Raw genomic sequence first — 19,622 nt, 5'->3', positions numbered from 1 at the left:
GAACACAAAGTTACATATTTGAAAACCATGGTAAATTGTTCTGGTAAGCTTTGCAGTTACAATTTGAAAGACAAAAAAGATATCATTAGCTTCGAGACAACTAATCTTTATCAAGTTGAAAGATACGTCCTCAATTAATATTTTTTTAATAAATTTTCAAAAATGATATCATTAACTTCCATACAACTAATCTTTATCACGTTGAAAGATACGTCCTCAATTAATATTTTTTTTAATAAACTTTAGAAATTTATACTTTATTTTGCTCAACTTAATATTTAATATTATTATACTATATGTATATATGATTTTAAATAACTGAAAACAAGTAAATACACACTTTAATTAATTTTAAGATATTTATGTTTGAAATTAACGAGGAAATTCATTTCCATTCCATTAAAAATTATTTTGTAAATTTATTAACCTGTATAATTTATCCATGTCAATTTTATTTTCTTATTAATTTCTTATTCCTTTCGTAATCCATTTTGCAAATTTAGAAAGGAGAGCTATCCATCCGTCATTGTGAAAAAGCGTAAAACGAAAAGCTAATTTGAATTTTATATTCAAGCAATTTCAATTAAAAACCTCAAATTTTCGACCTGCTTCAACTGATTTCCGCTTCAGCAACCTCAATGCCAGATTCTCGAGTCTCCACCCACCATGCACAGAACAGAATATATGATTTAAGTGTTAAGAGCGAAGTTAAAATAAAAAGCCAATAAAAGGAAAGTATTGAAAAAGTTAAAAGCATGAATTTAAACTGAAAGAGCATGGACCAAAAACAGAGTGTGCTTTTTTGGGTTTGGAAGCGAAATCATCTGACATCGAAGATATGGATAATGTAAGCCGTTGGTAATGGTGGTTCAACTATCCGTTGAGAGGGAGTGTATATATACACCTCAAATCTCACACAATTTCAACATATTCTCCCTCCTCCCTCCTCGATCCATGGCCTGCTATGTCTCTTGGGTTGGCTATCTGAGTCCGCCTGTGGTTTGGTGTTCGAGTCTCGGTCTGTGTTTGGTGGTTTGGCGTTTGCGTGTCTGTCTGTGTCTGAATCGCGGGGTAATGCCATAGAGAAAGAGGAGGCAGTTAGATTTGGTAGCTGGATTTGGTTCATTCTCTGCAGTTATTTGAGGATTTCTGAGTCCAGGTACAAGATATTATTATTCCATCTGATCTCTGGTGTAAGAAGCAATTTCTTTATTACCTAGTTTCTTTCTTATTGAATTTTTTTTCGAGTGATGAGGATAGCAACTGCCATTTGAGATCTCTTCTATTTCTTCTTGTTGATAATGTCCGAACATTGCTATAATTTCGAACTCCAGGTATGCAGAGATGGCTCTGGCTCTCTTCTTGTGAGTAGATTAACGAGAATTCAGAAACAACTTCAAAGGAAGGGTAACTGGATCTGGTTCGTCCCCTGGAGTTATTTGAGGGTTTCTGACTTCAGGGACATGATATTCTTACTTCATCTTATTTCTGGCATGAGAAGCAATTGATGAAGATCGCAATTGTGAGATATCTGTTAGAAATTAAATGGAATTTTCTAAATCTTAATGTGACCCAACTAATTAAGTCATTCCATAATTAAAAGCATTAAAGCATTAAAGGATTAAAGCATTAAAGCGTTGAATTGGTATATGATGGACGTACCAGATTTAAAGTTAAAAAATATAAAGGATTGGGTCCTCTCTCTCCCCACGAGAGTTGCATTCTTCTCCATCAAGAAGCACATAAAGGAAGTGAGGGCAAGAGGAGAGAAACCGAATTCTGAAGAAGAGGAACAGTCAGGAGTCAGATTAAAGTAGATGGCAGCCATTACATCTTCCGCTGTTAATCAAGGTATGTCATCTCATATAAAGTTCTGTTTGTGAAATATTCGGTATTGATGATCTTTGGGCTGTTAGCTGTTAGTAGCTATATTTTACATTTGGTATCGGAGCCACAATCAATAACTGAATATTTCCTATGATTGCAATTGATCTGTTCTGTGCTTTACTTATGACTGGCTGTTAATCAAGAGCTCCCATGCTCATGCTGCGTACTGGTCATCAAATAAGAAGCCATTCTGGGATTTTTTTGTCATAGACTGATGAGAGGACAAGACTGACTGGGTTTGTTTTTTAAATCAAGAATGGCTGTCATGCATGCAAGCAGCACGGCCATTGGATTCACGTTTTTTTTGGGAATTAGTCCAGCGAAAGTAGAATATTGAATACCATCATAAAGTGGTTCACATAATTACAAAACTTGGGACCGTACTATTTGAGTCCATGGACTTGAATTTCCCATGGTGCACAGACTTCCTGTAACTGTAACGTACAGGATTAACCCAAATGACAATTGTGCTAATCTGCGCTTGCCCTTCCCGAGACCAAGAGAAGTATTGTCGTGTGAGAAATGTTTTGAAGTTACCCCTGTTGCCACTGTCTCTTACTCTCAATGAGCCACGTGTAAACGTAGTCAAAGACTTTGCCATTTGCTTTATCTGAGCAGCGCCATGATCTGCCAAGCCATATGCATATCCCGCCTGATCATTTCGGGATTGGGAGAAAGAGAGATAATACTGTGGGCTTTCTTGGTGGACTGGTTATCGCTATGTATATGGGGATCCGAAGTAATTGTTGAATGAACGAATTAACATAGGATCCGAAGATGCGCAGGACGTTGGGCCGGGAGCTCAGTTTATCCTCATCTCTTTCGCGAGCTTTTTTGTCCGAATCAATTTCGTCTGAATTCTATTTTTGGCTAAGAGAGACAGAAACCGGCCCGGATTCGCCCAATTACATATGTTTGGAACCATTACTGGTACAAAATAATTGTTTGCAATTTGGGCATAAAAGTATGTAGTGCGGGGATGCAAAAATACAGATGAGCTTGTGAGCTGTTAGCGTCTGTCAAACCATCCTTTAATGTTTACTCAAACCGCGTTGTTCCTTTTAATGTTTACGCGGTGAAAATTATGTCTCCGAAGACTTTCTTCCCTCATGTGTTGCATTCTCACGATTAGCATATAAGGCATTAAAGACTGCCATGCTGTGTTTTGAAGCCTAGTTACAGAACCTCTCATTAATATCTATTAATGCCAGTAACAGAACCTCGAATTATCTCTGAGCGTTGAAAGATTGTGAAATCTTCGAATTTCCCAGTAATTGCTCTATGAATGATTGTTTTGCATACATTAATGATTGTTTATGCACATGAGATTTATGATTTTGTTAATCACCAAAGTGGTCAAAATCAGAATGTTGTTTTGCATAAGGTATGTGTTATAAGTTATTTGTGCACATGAGATTTATGATTTTGTTAATCACCAAAGTGGTCAAAATCAGAATAATCATTTAGTGCATAAGTGACATAATGATTATTGATAGAAATTGCCATTTATAATAATACCAATTAAAAACTGGCGTCACTAATGATAGGACCTGAGAACTTACCCAAAGGAAAGTCTTGTTCTATAACTAGTTGACATGATGAGGTTTGATAGATATTTTGATTAAATAAATATTGATCATCCAAAGATGTCAGTTCTATTTAATTAAATATATTTATTACCTACTTATGTTTTGGTATTTAATTATGTTAAGTATAAGAGAGTATCTACCCAAAGGAGTGCTATATTATACTATTATGTCTACATCTGAATCGCGTTAGTTATGAGCTTATACTTATTTCATTTATGATTTGAAGGTTATCTATCTTTCGTATGTTTTGAATCAAATCTAGTTGAAGTTCCCATTAATACATGGTGGCTTGATACTGGTGCTACAACTCATGTTTCCAACAATATGCAGGGATTTCTTACGATCCGAACCATAAATCCAAATGAAGATCGTTTTCTCTTTATGGGAAATGGAATGAAATCTTCAATTGAAGGCATTGGGACTTATCGTCTAATTCTAGAAAGTGGATATGTATTAGACTTATACAGTACTCTTTATGTACCTTCATTATCTAGAAACCTTATTTCCGTAAGTAAGTTGGATAATTCTGGTTTTAGATGTATGTTTGGATCTGGCTGTTTTGATTTATATAAGAATACTGATAATGTTGGTTCTGGTATTCTAATTGATGGTTTATATAAATTGAAACTGAATGAAACTTATGCGAATTCCTTGTTGAATGTAGTAAATAATGTTGGATGTAAACGTAGCAGGTTGAATGAAAATTCTGCTTTCTTGTGGCATAAACGACTAGGTCATGTATCCAAAGAAAGAATGATGAGATTAGTAAGTAATGAAATTTTGTCAAATTTGGACTTTAGTGATCTAGAATTATGTGTGGATTGTATTAAAGGTAAACAAACCAAACATAATAAGAAAGGAGCCACTAGAAGCAGCCAGCTTCTTGAAATAATACACACTGCTATTTGCGGACCTATGGACACTCCAGCCTTTAATGGAGAAAAGTATTTCATCACTTTCATTGACGATTTTTCCCGTTATGGTTATGTCTATTTGCTTCATGAAAAATCTCAATCTGTGAATGTCCTTGAGACGTTTGCAAAGGAAGTTGAGAGGCAATTAGATAAAAAGGTGAAAATCATAAGGTCTGATAGAGGTGGTGAATATTATGGTAAATATAATGAGTCAGGCCAGTGTCCAGGTCCATTTGCAAAATTCCTCGAAAGTCATGGCATATGTGCGCAATAGACAATGCCAGGTACACCACAGCAAAATGGTGTAGCAGAAAGGCGCAATAGGACGTTAATGGATATGATTAGGAGTATGATGTCAAATTCTACACTACCTAAGAATTTGTGGTCGTATGCTCTCAAAACCACTAACTATTTGTTGAATAGGGTTCCTAGTAAAGTTGTTCAAAAGACTCCTTTTGAGTTATGGACTAACAGGAAACCTAGCTTAAGACACCTGCATGTTTGGGGTTGTCCAGCGGAAGCGAGAGTTTATAATCCACATGAAAAGAAATTAGATTCTTGAACGATCAGTGGGTATTTTTAGGATACCCTGAGAAATCTAAAGGGTACGTGTTTTACTGTCCTAATCATAGTCCAAGAATTGTAGAAACTGGTAATGCAAGATTCATTGAGAATGGTGAAGTTAGTGGGAGTACTCGAAGAGAAATAGTAGAAATAAAGGAAACAAGGGTAAATGTTACATTGCCTAGAATAGTTCCTCCATCTACTATTACTCCAAATGTTGTTCCAGCTGTTGTAGAACAGCATGATGATAATGAACAACATATAAATGAAGAAGTACTTCCTGAAGGAAATGACTTACATAATACTGATATGCATGAACCACAACAAGTAGCATTAAGAAGACCTCAAAGAAATCGTAGGTCAGCTATTTCTGATGATTATGTGGTTTATATGCAAGAATCAGATTATGATATTGGAATCAATAAGGATCCAGTTTCGTTTTCACATGCTGTAGAAAGTAAAGAGTCAAAGGAATGGATTAATGCCATGAAAGAAGAAATGAAATCCATGCAACATAATGAAGTTTGAGATCTCGTTGAATTACCACATGGCTGTAAAAGAGTCGGATGCAAATGGGTTTTTAAAACCAAACACGACTCTAGTGGTAATATCGAACGGTATAAAGCCAGACCTGTTGCTAAGGGTTACACTCAGAAAGATGGTGTTGATTACAAGGAGACATTTTCTCCTGTTTCGAAAAAGGACTCACTAAGAATAATAATGACATTAGTAGCTCATTATGATTTGGAGTTGCATCAAATGGATGTGAAAACAGCTTTTCTGAATGGAGATCTTGATGAGGATGTTTATATGGATCAACCTGAGGGTTTTTCTGTAGAAAGTAAAGAACAATTGGTGTGTAAACTTAAGAAGTCAATATATGGGCTTAAACAAGCATCCCGGCAGTGGTATATTAAGTTCAATACCATTATTACATCTTTTGGTTTTAAGGAAAATACGGTTGATCACTGTATATACCGAAAGATCAGTGGGAGCAAGTTTATTTATCTGGTCCTTTATGTTGATGACATCTTGCTTGCTGCAAATAATTTAAGTATATTGCATGAGACTAAGGAATTTCTCTCAACGAAAGATTACATGCTCATCCAATGAATCGGAAGTGATTGGATATAGCGATTCAGATTTTGCTGGATGCATCGATACTAGAAAATCGACTTTTGGTTACCTGTTTATGTTTGCTCAAGGTGCCATATCATGGAAAAGTGCGAAACAGACTATCGTTGCTTCATCCACTATGAAGGCAGAATTTGTGGCATGTTATGAAGCCACAATTCATGCATTATGGTTGCGGAACTTTATTTCAGGACTTGCGGTTGTCGACACCATTAGCAAGCCGCTGAAAATTTATTGTGATAACTCTGCAGCAGTATTTTCCTCAAAGAACGACAAGTACTCTAAAGGTGCCAAACATATAGAACTGAAGTATCTTGTTGTGAAAGATGAGGTTCGGAAACAAAGAGTGTCAATCATGCACATCAGGACAGAACTTATGATTACAGACCCTTTGACGAAAGGGTTACAACCAAGACAATTAAGGAACATGTTCAAAGAATGGGTCTTGGTTGTATTTGTAATAATTGATGTGTGACATTCTGAGCTCTTTTATGTGTTTCTGATATACAATTATGTGTCTCTTGTTTTAATGAAGTAGTACGTATTTTATGTAACTTTAAACAAGAAAGAGTCTTATAAAGATATTATGTTTAATCATTATGATATAAGACATTATGTGGACCATTATGCTGTTTTATATAAATTATGAGTATGAATTGATGGATTGCTGGTATTGTAGTATATGGAAGGGAATGCATTGAATTAATAGTGCACAACCGCCATAACTCTCAGCAATTTATCATAGTATGATGTTCAACGCTTAATATTATGAATAGTCGGGTCAAGTGGGAGAATGTTAGAAATTAAATGGAAGTTTTTAAATCTTAATGTGACCCAACTAATTAAGTCATTCCATAATTAAAAGCATTAAAGCATTAAAGCGTTGAATTGGTATATGATGGACGTACCAGATTTAAAGTTAAAAAATATAAAGGATTGGGTCCTCTCTCTCCCCACGAGAGTTGCATTCTTCTCCATCAAGAAGCACATAAAGGAAGTGAGGGCAAGAGGAGAGAAACCGAATTCTGAAGAAGAGGAACAGTCAGGAGTCAGATTAAAGTAGATGGCAGCCATTACATCTTCCGCTGTTAATCAAGGTATGTCATCTCATATAAAGTTCTGTTTGTGAAATATTCGGTATTGATGATCTTTGGGCTGTTAGCTGTTAGTAGCTATATTTTACAATATCTTCTATATCTCGTTGATAATGTTCAAGCCCTACTTTAATGTACAACTCTAGGTATAAAGAGATGGCTCTACGTCTCTTCTTGTCAGTAGATTAACCATGTTTAATAAATATAGCTGTTCGTGGACTCCGTGTTTATATGTTTAAAACATTTAATTGCATCATGATTATTAAATGAAGTGTCTCGTTTAACCCCACTATGTTACTTTTATTCGCCTCCCTTAGGAATGATTAGGACACTCTCCCAATAGATTAACCCTAATTAATCGGCTTGTTTACCTCATGTCTATCAGTTGATCCATATGGTTCATTCCTTGGTTTCCTCCATAAGTTTAGGCAGCTTGCATTACCACCTTCATTATGCTTTAAAGACATCCATGTTAGGACCAGTATTACCTTGAGAATCAATCGCATGTTCTGCTCTGTTCTGCTTTGCCTGAAGAACCTTATTGACGGTGGTGCAATTGTAGCGGGCCTTCCTAGCCTCATCCTGATTCAGGCTTCTCCATCAATTTCCTTAGATTCAGGCTTCTCCTTATGCATTTTGAAAGTTGGGAACCATTGCTGGGAAGCTTGACGTTCTAGAGTGGCCCAATAAACCATTGATCAGCATCGCCACAACATTGATGGGTTGTAGTGTGGCCCATTATGCGACCCAACAAACCTTTCTTGGAACTGTTTGGAGTCGAATTCATGATCCAACAGAGACGAGTTCGAATCTGCCAACTGCCTTTAGGCTTCCTTGGCAGACCATATATTAGATTGCTCCCGGTGCTATGAAATCCCTCCTTGTCCTCTTTCTCCTCTACTGATATATCACTGGATGCTCTTTCACCTTCAGCTGGGGACGTGGGCTCCGCTCTGGCTAGGCTACTGTTGGCGCTTTTCAAACCCTACTCCAATCTATGAGTATGGATACTCACAGATTGGCTTTCCTCTTCGAGACATTTTAACTTTAGTTTTCAGTAGGATTGTTTTACCATGCTTATTTTAAATTTATCCTTTCATTAACCTTTTTCATCTTGCGTATTAAATTATTTTTTTCATTTAGTTTCACTCTCATTGGTTCTCTTGGATGAGATTAATCTATTCAACATGTTTCTTATTTAATCCACTTATGGTTTCCCTCGCACGCTTAACCCAATAGTTTGACACCCAACGCTGTCAAATTTTTAAATTAAATCTTTTGAAATGCAACATATTTCATTTACCGTTAATTGGATTTATCTCATGCATACTTTGTAACTTTGTAAATGTGGTTATAGGATGTTTTTTAGCTTTAGTTTATAAATTTGTAAATCTGCTTATAGGATGTTTCTTTGTAACTTTGTAAATGTGGTTATAGGATGTTTTTTAGCTTTAGTTTATAAATTTGTAAATGTGCTTATAGGATGTTTTTTAATTTTAATTGTGTTCATATGAATGTTTTATTTTGTGCCTTTCTTTTGTTTTGCGTTTTGTTTAATTAATTAATGAATATTTATAGTGCTATGCGTTTTGAAATTATTTTAGTTGTAGATTTATTTTATTATTAGTGTTAGTATTTACAAATAGTTAAGAAAAATTTAAGTTGTAAAATTAAAACTGATTATTTATATTGTTATAATTTATTTATTTTAAATGAAAAATTAGTTTTATCCTGGATTAAATATAATTTCATATAATTAATTATATCATTGTGAGGGTAATAGAGTCTTATTATTATAATTTGGTTTCTTATATTTTTTGATTAGTGTGTATTATTATTTCATTTATATTATTTTAAGTTTTTTATTTAAAAAAGAATTATTAAGAAATTATTAATTATGAAATTTGAATATATGTGTGTGGGGAAGGGATTAGAAGTCTGGGGAAACTTAAAGTTAATTAGTTATGACTTCAAGATGTTATTTGTGAAACTAAAATCTAAATGACTAAAATAACAATTATTTTTCAGCATTATTTAAAATAAACCCAATTAACATAATAAACCTATAATATTTTTCTTTTTCATACATAGTTATAAAAAAAAAAAGTTTTAAAATTATTTAATTCTATATTATGTATTAATTTTTTCTAACTAAATTATTAATACCTTATTTAAATATATTTATATATATAAATAAACGATAATATTTTTCTTTATTTTAAAATAATATCTTTCTCATCTTAAATATCTTAATTATATTATTTTTAATTATAAAATTTCTCAAAATATTTTATAAAAAATACATCTTATTTTTAATTTAATAATTATTAAATAATATAACATATTTTTTATTAATATAATTTTTCTCGTTAATTTTTTTTAAATCATTAATATTAATTGAATAATATAGCATATATTTTATTATTATTTCTGTCAAAATATTCTTTATTTTGAAAAATTATAAAATAGAGTTAAAAACCTTCCCATCAAGATACATTTTGTTTTGAAAAAGTTATATATTTATCATTTCTCAAGATAAAATTACTTCTAAGAAAAGATTTAAAATCCTTTCTCGATGTTTATGGAGGGCTATGAAATTATTCGAAGATTTCTAATTTCAGATACATGATATTATTATTTCATTTGAATTATTATTCCATCGGTCGTGAGAAGCAAGCAAGCAATTAATTTATTTATTTTATATTGAAATTTCTATAAAGAGATGAAGACAGCCAGTGTCACTGAGATCTCTTTTAATTCTTCCTGATAATATTCAAACCCTGCTTTAATGTACAACTCCAAGTATGCAGAAATGGCTCTAGCTCTGGCTCTGGTTCTGGTCTTGTAAGTAATTTAACCAGGTTTACTAAACATACCTTTTCCCTAAGTCAGTTTTTATATATTGAACATATTTAATTTTTCATTAACCCTGTTGCATCATGATTATTAAATCAACCTTTTCGTTTAACTCAACTGTGTTACTTCCTCCTTTATGAATGATTCTGGCACTCTCCCAATATATTAGCTCTAATTTAGTGAGCGATTTCTTGATTTATTTAGTTGGCCTATTTACACCAGGCCTCTGGTTCATTCCTTTGTTTCCGTCCTAACTTTAATCGCATGTTCTGCTCTACTTGACGCTGTTTTGCTTTGCGTCAAGAACCTTATTGACTGGGCTCATCCTGAATAAGACTTACATCTCCATCAATTTCCTTAGATTCAAGCTTCTCCTTGATGCATTTTGGAAGCTGAGAACCATTCTTGGTAAATATTGGGGTTAGAAGATCCTCAGCCCTCAACTTCGAATGGTGGGTTCTGAGCAGCGTTTACTCCCCTACTGACTATTAACAAGGCACATTGCCATACCTTCTTGTTCGTTAACTTGGATTGCACGTCTCTTTTCCCTTTTCTTGGTCTCTTTGATCTCTTTGTCTTTCTCCACTTACCACATCTGCTTGAATTTCTTTGGTCTCTCGAATCTCTTTTCATTCTCCAGTTGGGTAATCAATCTCAATCTCAGCATCGTTTTCAGTTATCCCAATCTCAGCATCGTTTTCAGTTATCCCAATCTCAGCATCGTTTTCAATTCTTTCTTTGTCTTCTTATTGGGCTTCTTTTCTGTAATATTCTTCCCCCAGATGACCATCACCACTCCCTTGATAGGTTTTAGAGCACCCCAATATGCGACCAAACAAACATTTCTCAGAGCCCAATCAAGGGGTTTATTGATTCCATGACCCAACAGAAACGGTCATTTTTAGGTCGATTGCGGAATCAAGGGGTTTATTGATTCCATGACCCAACAGAAACGGTCATTTTTAGGTCGATTGCGGATTTTTAGAATATTTGGGAATCGGACGAACATGGACGCAGTTTTGACAGTGCCTATGTCCATTGGATTCTTGAATATTCCGAGAATCCACAATCGACTTAAACTCATCGAACAGAAACGAGTCGGGATCAACACACTACCAACCGTTGTTAGAATTCGTTGGCAGACCATATATTAAATTATTCCCATTGCTATCCAATCCCTCTTTTTCCTCTTTCTCCCCTGGTATCTTTCTCCCCCTGGTATATCAACACAGTTTAACCATGTTATATACTAAATCTCTCCTTTGATTAACCCTTCTGCACCCTGCGTATTAAATTATTTCTTCATTTAAACCCACCTGTGTTAGTTTAACTCCCCTCAGTTATCTTCTGTGACATTAATCTATTGAACATTTTTTTACTTTAATTCATCCGTGGTTTCTTCCGCGGACTTAACCGGTTCTTCATTAGTTTTACCGTTTTAGGAATTCGGATATTAAATTTTTAAATTAAATCTCAAACCTATTTCATGTATTTGTAATGCATTTATATTTAGGTACAACGCATAGTTTCGTAATTATGCTCGTATGATGTTTTGGAAACGAGTGCTTTTGTTTTTTCATAGAGAACTCTCCTTTGTTTTTAATCAATTAAATATTAGGGTATTATAAGTATTGAAAATGTTTTTAGTTGGAGTTTATTTTATTATTGTTTTTAGTGTTTTAAAGTTATGACAAAGTGTATCTATTTGAGTAATTTTTTTAATGCTTTAAATTAAAATTGATTAACTTTATTTTTTAATTTATTTATTTTAATGAGTAGAAATTAATTTTATTTTTAATTAAATATAATTTTATATAATTAATTATATTATTAGGATAGTAATAGAACTTAATCATTATAATTTGAGTTTTTACATATAATATATATATATAAATTAATTTTTTTAACTAAAACCAAGTGATATCTTCATCATTGAAGTATAAATAATAAATTCAAAAAAGCAAAAAAAAATATGAATTTAAATAGAATTACCCATTTAATATCTAAAATATGGATAAGGTAAATTTTTGAGAATTTGTCTCTAAAGTATCTATCCAAAAAATTGTATATATATCACATTGTACAAAATTTCAACATAGTTTTCCTCCTCTATCCATTTGCTAGTGTGCATGTGGGGTTGACTCACCGAATCTGTGTGTGGTCTCCTATCTGAGTCCTAGTCTGTGTTTGAATCATGTGGGTTATGGGTGGAAGAAAAGTCAACTATATTGCCATAGTTCATCCCAGGGAGAATTTTTGTTACTATCTCTTAGATTTGGCCATGGGATTTTGGCTTTAGGTATATGTTATATTAGTTCTTTTGATATGCCCTATGAGAAATAATCTTTATATTACTTATTTTCTTCCAGTTTTATTGAAAATTTGCAGATAAAGATAAAAGTAACCATTTGAAATTTGTTCTATTTATTGTCGTTGTTCAAATTTTATTCCAATCTGCAATGGTTGTGGCTCTCTTCTTCTTAACGAGGTCTACTCAATATAGTCTTACCAAATTTTTACTTGCTTATCATATTTAGTTTTCATTAACCCTGGTGCATTATAGTTATTTAACTAAAAATTTAAACTAAAGAAAATAATTAACACAATTGTATTAGTATAACTCGCCTCCCCTAAGAATGATCTCGCAATCCAATTAGATTAACCCAAATTTTAATCAACATGTTTCATAAATATTTTAAGTGACATGTTTACCCATATCTCTGAAGAATTCCTTCTATTGTTTATGAGTTAATCTCGCTGGTTCATTGATTTGTTTCCTCCATAAGTTTAACAGCCTATTCTACTCTACTATGTTTTGCTTTGCCCAATAAGATCGAAAAGAATTGTTGCAGTTGTTGCACTTGTACTTTGCCTCATAGCATCATCATAAAAGCAAGCATCTATATTAATTTCCTTAGATTCAAGCTCCTTATTGATGTATTTTGGAAGTTGGAACCATTTTTTTTAAGCTTGAGGTCACCTAATCCAAGATTCTAAGCACTCCACGTGACACAGTGCACTCTATGTATTGTTTACTCCACTAACGAGAAGCTTTGTTATGCCCTCATTTTCCTCATTAACTTGGTGTAAAAGCTCCAAACAGTTAAACATAGTAAAATACACATATAAAAAAGAAATTATTTACATTGTGGTAAATGCTATGGTGGATATGACATTGCTAACCATTTAATTCAAGTTTTGGGAATGGTTAATATGGGTCAGTTTGCAGATGTCAAACTTTATGGTTGAAGTACTATCCCATGTGATTAACCTAATCACAGTGTGGATGGTACACAGGTGTCAACCCTTACCTTATTCCAACTATCTACCTTATCAAAAACAACGATCTTTTATTGGTTATGTTTTCAATGTCCTGCTCTGCCATGGTACATGGAACGAGTAGGGTCTATCTATGTAGTGGTTCTCCTCAGGCTCGACATTGCATCGACGAAGGAAAATGGGTGTGAAGATCTGACGGTCAGTCTTGTCTTCATTTGGGTTCAAGCCTTCAATCAACTGTTTGGTTTCTCCTTTCTGATTTTTTTTTTTCTCTCAGGACTCCATTCCGCCTTTCTCCATGCCTTACATGATGTTAGATCTACCTTTAGCGCAGGTTTGGAAACTCGATGCATGGTCTCCTTTGCTTAGCCACGAGTTCATCCTTGTGCTGCAACTCCTAGATGATGGCAAGGTAAGTCGAATAATTTGATTTACCTTAGGCACGATATTCTTTATTGATACAACATTTCCCTTCTCAATGCTAAATAAATGTTGTGTTTTCTTACATGTGTATCATTAGGGGAATTGGTTACTTCTCCGAATAGAGAGTTGTGCTTCCAGCCAAGTCCCTCCACTCGCAACTTCTCGGGCAGGCAACAACTACATTTTCTGGGTTGCTCGAAAAACTGGCTGGTTTATCTCTTTTAGGCACACTACCTTCTAGCTCCTAGATTTCTAGTGTTGAAAGTATGAGGAGCGGAGATGGCTGAACAGCTCCACACTGTTGCGGGATACTCTGTTCTGTTGCTTTCAAGGGTTTGATGGATATTTAAATCTAATGGTCCTATTGTCCATCAAGGTCTCCGAAGATTGATCCCTGAGTTCTTGGGGATTAGTATGCTTTCGGGAAGACCCTAGTTAGCTCCGCATGTTACTACATTTACTATTTACTGTATTGCACTCTGAGAAGATAATTTTCCCTAAGAAATGCACTCTGATTTTTGTATAGCATGGTTTCCTACTTTTAAGCGTGCAACCAAGGTTTGCTTGCCTCTGTCATCAACATGCCTATTCTGGTGCAATATTTGTGTTCAGATATAATTATATGTTTACTTTTTTTATATTAATATTGTGCTGAAAATTAGAAAACTTAATGTTAAGAATGCCAGTATGGTTCACATAAGGTACTTGACTGAAAGAATTACTCTGTTAATGGTTCACCATTTCGATTGTTAAGTTCTCTTTTACTTGCTGCTATTTCATTTGTTACAGAATCGTCTAAGACTGCTAGGTGTTTTTCCTTCCTCTGTTGCTAAGCATTCTCCTGACACAAGGGTTTAGGGGATTTCTTGTATAGGTCGAGTCACATGCAATTAAAGTCTCCTGCAATGTTTGGGCCGACTCGGGTCTAGGTTATGGGATGTCGACCCTAGAGCCTACCAAGTCCTCTAGTTGCTTTACAGCTTCTTTCTCGGTTTATAAATTGCCAGCAAGTGTTGGTAATGAATTGTTGTTACTATGTTGTTTAGAACAGATAGAAAATCTTCATATCTTTCGTAATACTCTACTATTGTGCAGCGCTGCATTGACAACCATTGTCGCAAAGGCGGCTATTACTCTTACTTAGGGTTTGACACGATGAATCTGGATACTTTCTTTGCCAAAGACTCTGGTCTTATTCCTTATAATTCTATTCTCCGTCTGTAATGTCTTAGGGGTTTACACAGTGTAGAGCTGTCCTCCTGTCTACTTTTTCATTTTGATGATGGCTAAACCAGAAATTATTGATTTCTTAGGACATCTATACAATCTAACTGCTTTCAATTTTATATGGACTACGTAGATTACTTTACAGAGCAACAGAATCTTAATCTTACTTATCATTGAGAAATCTATACATATTATATTGAGTATCGGGGTTTAATTAACATGACAGAATCTATATTGAGTAAACAAGATTTGATCCTAAACCTTATTGAAGAGAAATTAACAATTTTATTATTCCTGCTTTTCCTATAAGGTTTTATTTGTTCTTACTTGCAAACACAAAAGTAATTCTCCGTACCTGAATTCTAATATTGCAATTGAAGTATTCTTTAGGTAAGATTCACCTCTATTCTCTTCTGCTTGTCTTCCACCCGACCATGAGGTGGGTCCTCCTCGACCCAACCTCCCCCCAAGCACTCTTGCAAGACCACTATCTTCTACAAGATTCTAGCACTCTAAGCCTGCGCTATCTGGTCATCACCATACTTAGCGTCTTCTGCAAGATTCCATCATTCTAAGACTGCGCTATCTGGTCATCCCCAGAATTAGCGTCTTCTGCAAGATTCTAGCACTCAAAGCCTATGCTATCTAGTCATCACCAGACTTATCGATTCTTCCCACCTTCTCCGTCTGTCACTACAGCACGATTTTTTCCTTGCCCTTGCTTCCTTTTCCTTTGGAAGCATCTACAGTTGGGGAAGGTAGTTAGGGTTTACTGGCAACTGCCATTCTTAATTTTTAACCTCCTTTCATGAGGATTCGCTAGATCCATTGACACACTGTTTTCTTTTAAATTAACAATAATGAACAACATAACAGTAATTAACGACATAATTAAATTCAAACAGTAATGGTAATAATTATTCAATTTACCCCAAAGGTAACAATAGTTAAACAGTTGAACTTACTGTTGTTAATAAAATATTACAGTTTTACTAGGGGCATTACATCTCCCCCTCCTGAAATTCAACATCGTCCCGATGTTTTCCACTCATAAACAGTTCGGGATAAGCTTCCCTCATGAGCTATTCATCCTCCCAGGTGGCCTCATCCGTCCCAAAGTGCTGCCATTGCACTTTAACCTAGGTGATGGCTCATTTCCGCAGCATGACTCTTTTCCGATCAAGTATGTTCATTGGTTCGACTAAGAATTCTCCTTCTAGTTCTACTTGAAACACACAATATTTTAATTAGTTTTCCTCTTAACAACCAATTTTGGTTTGTGCTACTTAACACATTTCCTAACCTGAATGTCTTGCCAACTAACTATGTGCTTAGGGTCATAAACGTATTTCTTTAATACTAATACATGGTAGACATTATGGACCCGGACGTGGCTAGGCAAGGCAAGATGGTATGCCACCAGTCCAGCCCTCACTAAAATTTGAAAAGGTCCACAAAAACGGGGTGCCAATTTAGCACAACCACTCCATCGTAAGGTACTCCTTTTGGCTCGAATCCTTACATACACATGATCTTCTACCTAGTATTCTTTAAAGTTCCTCTTCCAATCTACAAAGCTTTTTTGTCTATCTTGAGCTACTTTTAAATTGGCTCGCACCTTTTTGACTATTTCTTCCATCTCCTTTAGCATCTCAAGGCCCAACATAAGTCTATCTGCCGATCCACCCCAAATGGAGGGTGTACGGCATTTTCGTCTGTAAAGCACCTTGAATGGGCTCATCTGTAAAGATGCATGATAGCCATTATTATAAGCAAACTCTACCAGATGCAAATATTCTTCCCACCGAGATGGTTGATGCATCGCATATGACCTCAACATATCTTCTACCACTTGGTTCACCCGTTCAGTCTGTCCATCGGTCTACGGATGATATGCGGTGCCGAAATTTAGTTGAGTTCCCAATCCCTCATACAAAGTCCTCCAAAATGCTGATGTAAACTTAACATCGTGGTCAGAAATTATAGTTTTGGGTAAACCGTGCAGCTTAAATATGTTCTGCATAGAAATATTTGCAATTTGTACTGCTCGGAAAGTGGACTGTACCGGTATGAAGTGGGCTGATTTGCTTAGTTTTTCCACCACTACCAATGATGGAATCATTGTTCCTTTTGGATTTAGACAATCCTGTTATAAAGTCCATGGTAATGATCTCCCACTTCCACTCTGGTATGGATAATGGCTATAACAATCCAGCAGGGTGTTGATGTTCTATTTTAACCTATTGGCACTCTATGCAACATGCCAAATATTTTGTCACTTCCTTCTTCATGCGCGATCAGTAGTATTCCTTCCGAAGTGATGTAGTGAGCTTCTAGTATCCCAGGTGTCCTGCATAAGGACTCTTATGACATTCATCCAAAATCACTTTTTGGATGCCATCTTGGCTGGGTACATATATTCTCTTCCTGTAGTACAACATACCAGCTGCATTCAGCACATAACCTTGTTGCATTATGTGACTGGTTAAGTTATGCACTCATTGTTTTAATTGCTGATAAATCTGATCTTGTTCAGCTGCTTTTTTAATTTCCTCGCTGAGGGTAGACAACTCTTCATTGAAAGCAATTTCGTAGAGGCAATGTACTTTTCGACTTAAAGCATCAACCACCCGGTTTTCTTTCCCTTTCGGGTGTTTAATCTCAAAATCAAATCTGCTCAAGAAATCCATCCACCGAGCTTGCCTAGCATTTAAAGTAGGCTGGTTGAAATAACTGGTCAGGCTGTGGTGGCCTATCATCAGTAAAAATTTATTTCCCATCAAATAATGACACCACGTTTTTAAAGCGTGTATGATAGCGGTCAGCTCCAAATCATAAGCAGAATATTTATGTTCATGCTCTTTTAATTTTCGAGACTCGTAAGCGATCACTTTTCCTTCTTGCATCAACACTCCCCCTACTCCTTCTTTACTCGCATCTGTGCAGACCACATAATCCTTTTCTGGGTCTGCTATGCTCAATATTGGTGCGGTGGTGAGCAGATGTTTGAGCTGTTCAAAACTCATTTGACATTCCACAGTCCATTTAAATATTTTTCCCTTTTTTTGTAGGGAAGTGATAGGGTAAGCCACTCTTGAAAACCCTTCCACAAACTGCCTGTAATATCCTGCTAATCCCATGAAAGATATTATGTCTACCACATCCTTCGGTACTGGCCACTCCATTATGGTCCTTATCTTTTCGGGGTCCACTACAATACCCTCTTTGGTGATAATATGTCCCAAGTACTGGATCTGCTCCTTAAAAAAATCATATTTTCTATACTTGACGTATAGTTGATGTTCTCGTAGTGTTTGTAAAACCAACCTGAGATTCTCCTCATGTTCTTTGACATTCCGGGAATATATTAATATGTCATCAATAAAAATTAACACAAAATTGTCTAAATACTGATGAAATATGCTATTCATCAAGCACATAAATGTCGCAGGTGCATTGGTCAACCCGAAAGGTAGTACCACAAACTCATAGTGTCCGTAGCAAGTTGGAAAAGTGGTTTTGGCTATGTCCTCCTCCTTGATTCTGATTTGGTGGTATCCGGATCACAAATCAATTTTTGAGAATATTGTTGCCCCTTTTACCTGATCAAAAAGTTCATCAATACGGGGTAATGGATATTTATTCTTAACTGTCAATTTATTCAGTTGTCAATAGTCCATGCACATACGAAGGGTTCCATCCTTCTTCTTAACGAACAGCACAGGAGCTCCCCAGGATGACACACTGGGGAAGATGTATTTCTTGTCCAATAGCTCTTGCAGTTGCATCTTTAATTCTATCAATTCTGGTACGCTCAACCGATATGGCGCTCGGGACACTAGGGCCGCACCAGGTATCAATTCAATGGTAAAGTCTATGTCTCTCTTAGGTGGTAGACCTGGTATTTCTTCGGGGAACACATCTGCAAATCCTTGCACCACTGGGATGCTTTCCAATGTAGCAGTTTTATCCTTGGAGTTGGCATAACCAACTTGAATAGCATATACTTGACATTTTTTCTTGATGCACTTTTCTAATTGTGAGGTGGTAAATGGCCGAATCTGTACTGGCCTCACAATACCTTGGATCTCTTGTTTTTTGCCTGGTTCATCTTGGTAAGAGATTGTCTTTGTTTTACAGTTTATTATGGACCAGCGTTTTTCCAGCCAGTCCATCCCTATCATCACATCTTATGATCCAAGGGGAAGTATGTTTAAATCTGTCGTCACCGTCTGGCCTGCAATCTTCAGTGGGCAGTTATTGACCTTGGCTAGCACTCGCCTTTTTTCCCTTGTTGCGAGCTGAACTAGCCATGGGTTTTTAAACTTGACAGATTGCAATTTACAATTTTCCACAACCTTGGGACTAACATAACTTAATGTAGCTCCAGGATCAATTAAAACAGATACAGTTCGATCAAAGATCTTACCTTCAAACTCCACCATAGTCGGTTGATATTCAGCTTGATGATCCTCGAGGGCAGCATTAATCCTTGGTATGGTCCGAGCCACGTCTCCCACTGTAGATGCTTCATAGATCTACGACACTTGTTCATTACCCTTTTGGTGAGGGCAGTTCTTAACGTAGTGTGGCCCGCCACAGCCCCAACATTGTACTAGCGGTCTTGCTGCCCCTTCATTATCAACTCTACCTGA

At 35.6% G+C, this 19,622-nt stretch overlaps 1 protein-coding gene across 1 annotated transcript; it reads right to left on the bottom strand.

The window, feature by feature from the left end:
- Positions 1–18,635: 18,635 nt before the first annotated feature.
- LOC149193458 (uncharacterized) lies at positions 18,636–19,142 on the bottom strand. The gene has a single exon (XM_089407316.1). It carries the CDS (start codon positions 19,140–19,142, stop codon positions 18,636–18,638), a length of 507 nt encoding a protein of 168 aa, XP_089263442.1.
- Between the last annotated feature and the right edge of the window lie 480 nt (positions 19,143–19,622).

This window comes from Pinus tabuliformis, chromosome 2_2 (genome assembly GCF_031772625.1).
Source record: "Pinus tabuliformis cultivar Carrire ecotype Pingquan chromosome 2_2, CPIR1, whole genome shotgun sequence".
Classification (NCBI taxonomy): domain Eukaryota; kingdom Viridiplantae; phylum Streptophyta; class Pinopsida; order Pinales; family Pinaceae; genus Pinus; species Pinus tabuliformis.
The sequence above is the reverse complement of the archived record's forward strand: the minus strand, read 5'-3'. Positions and strand labels throughout refer to the sequence as shown.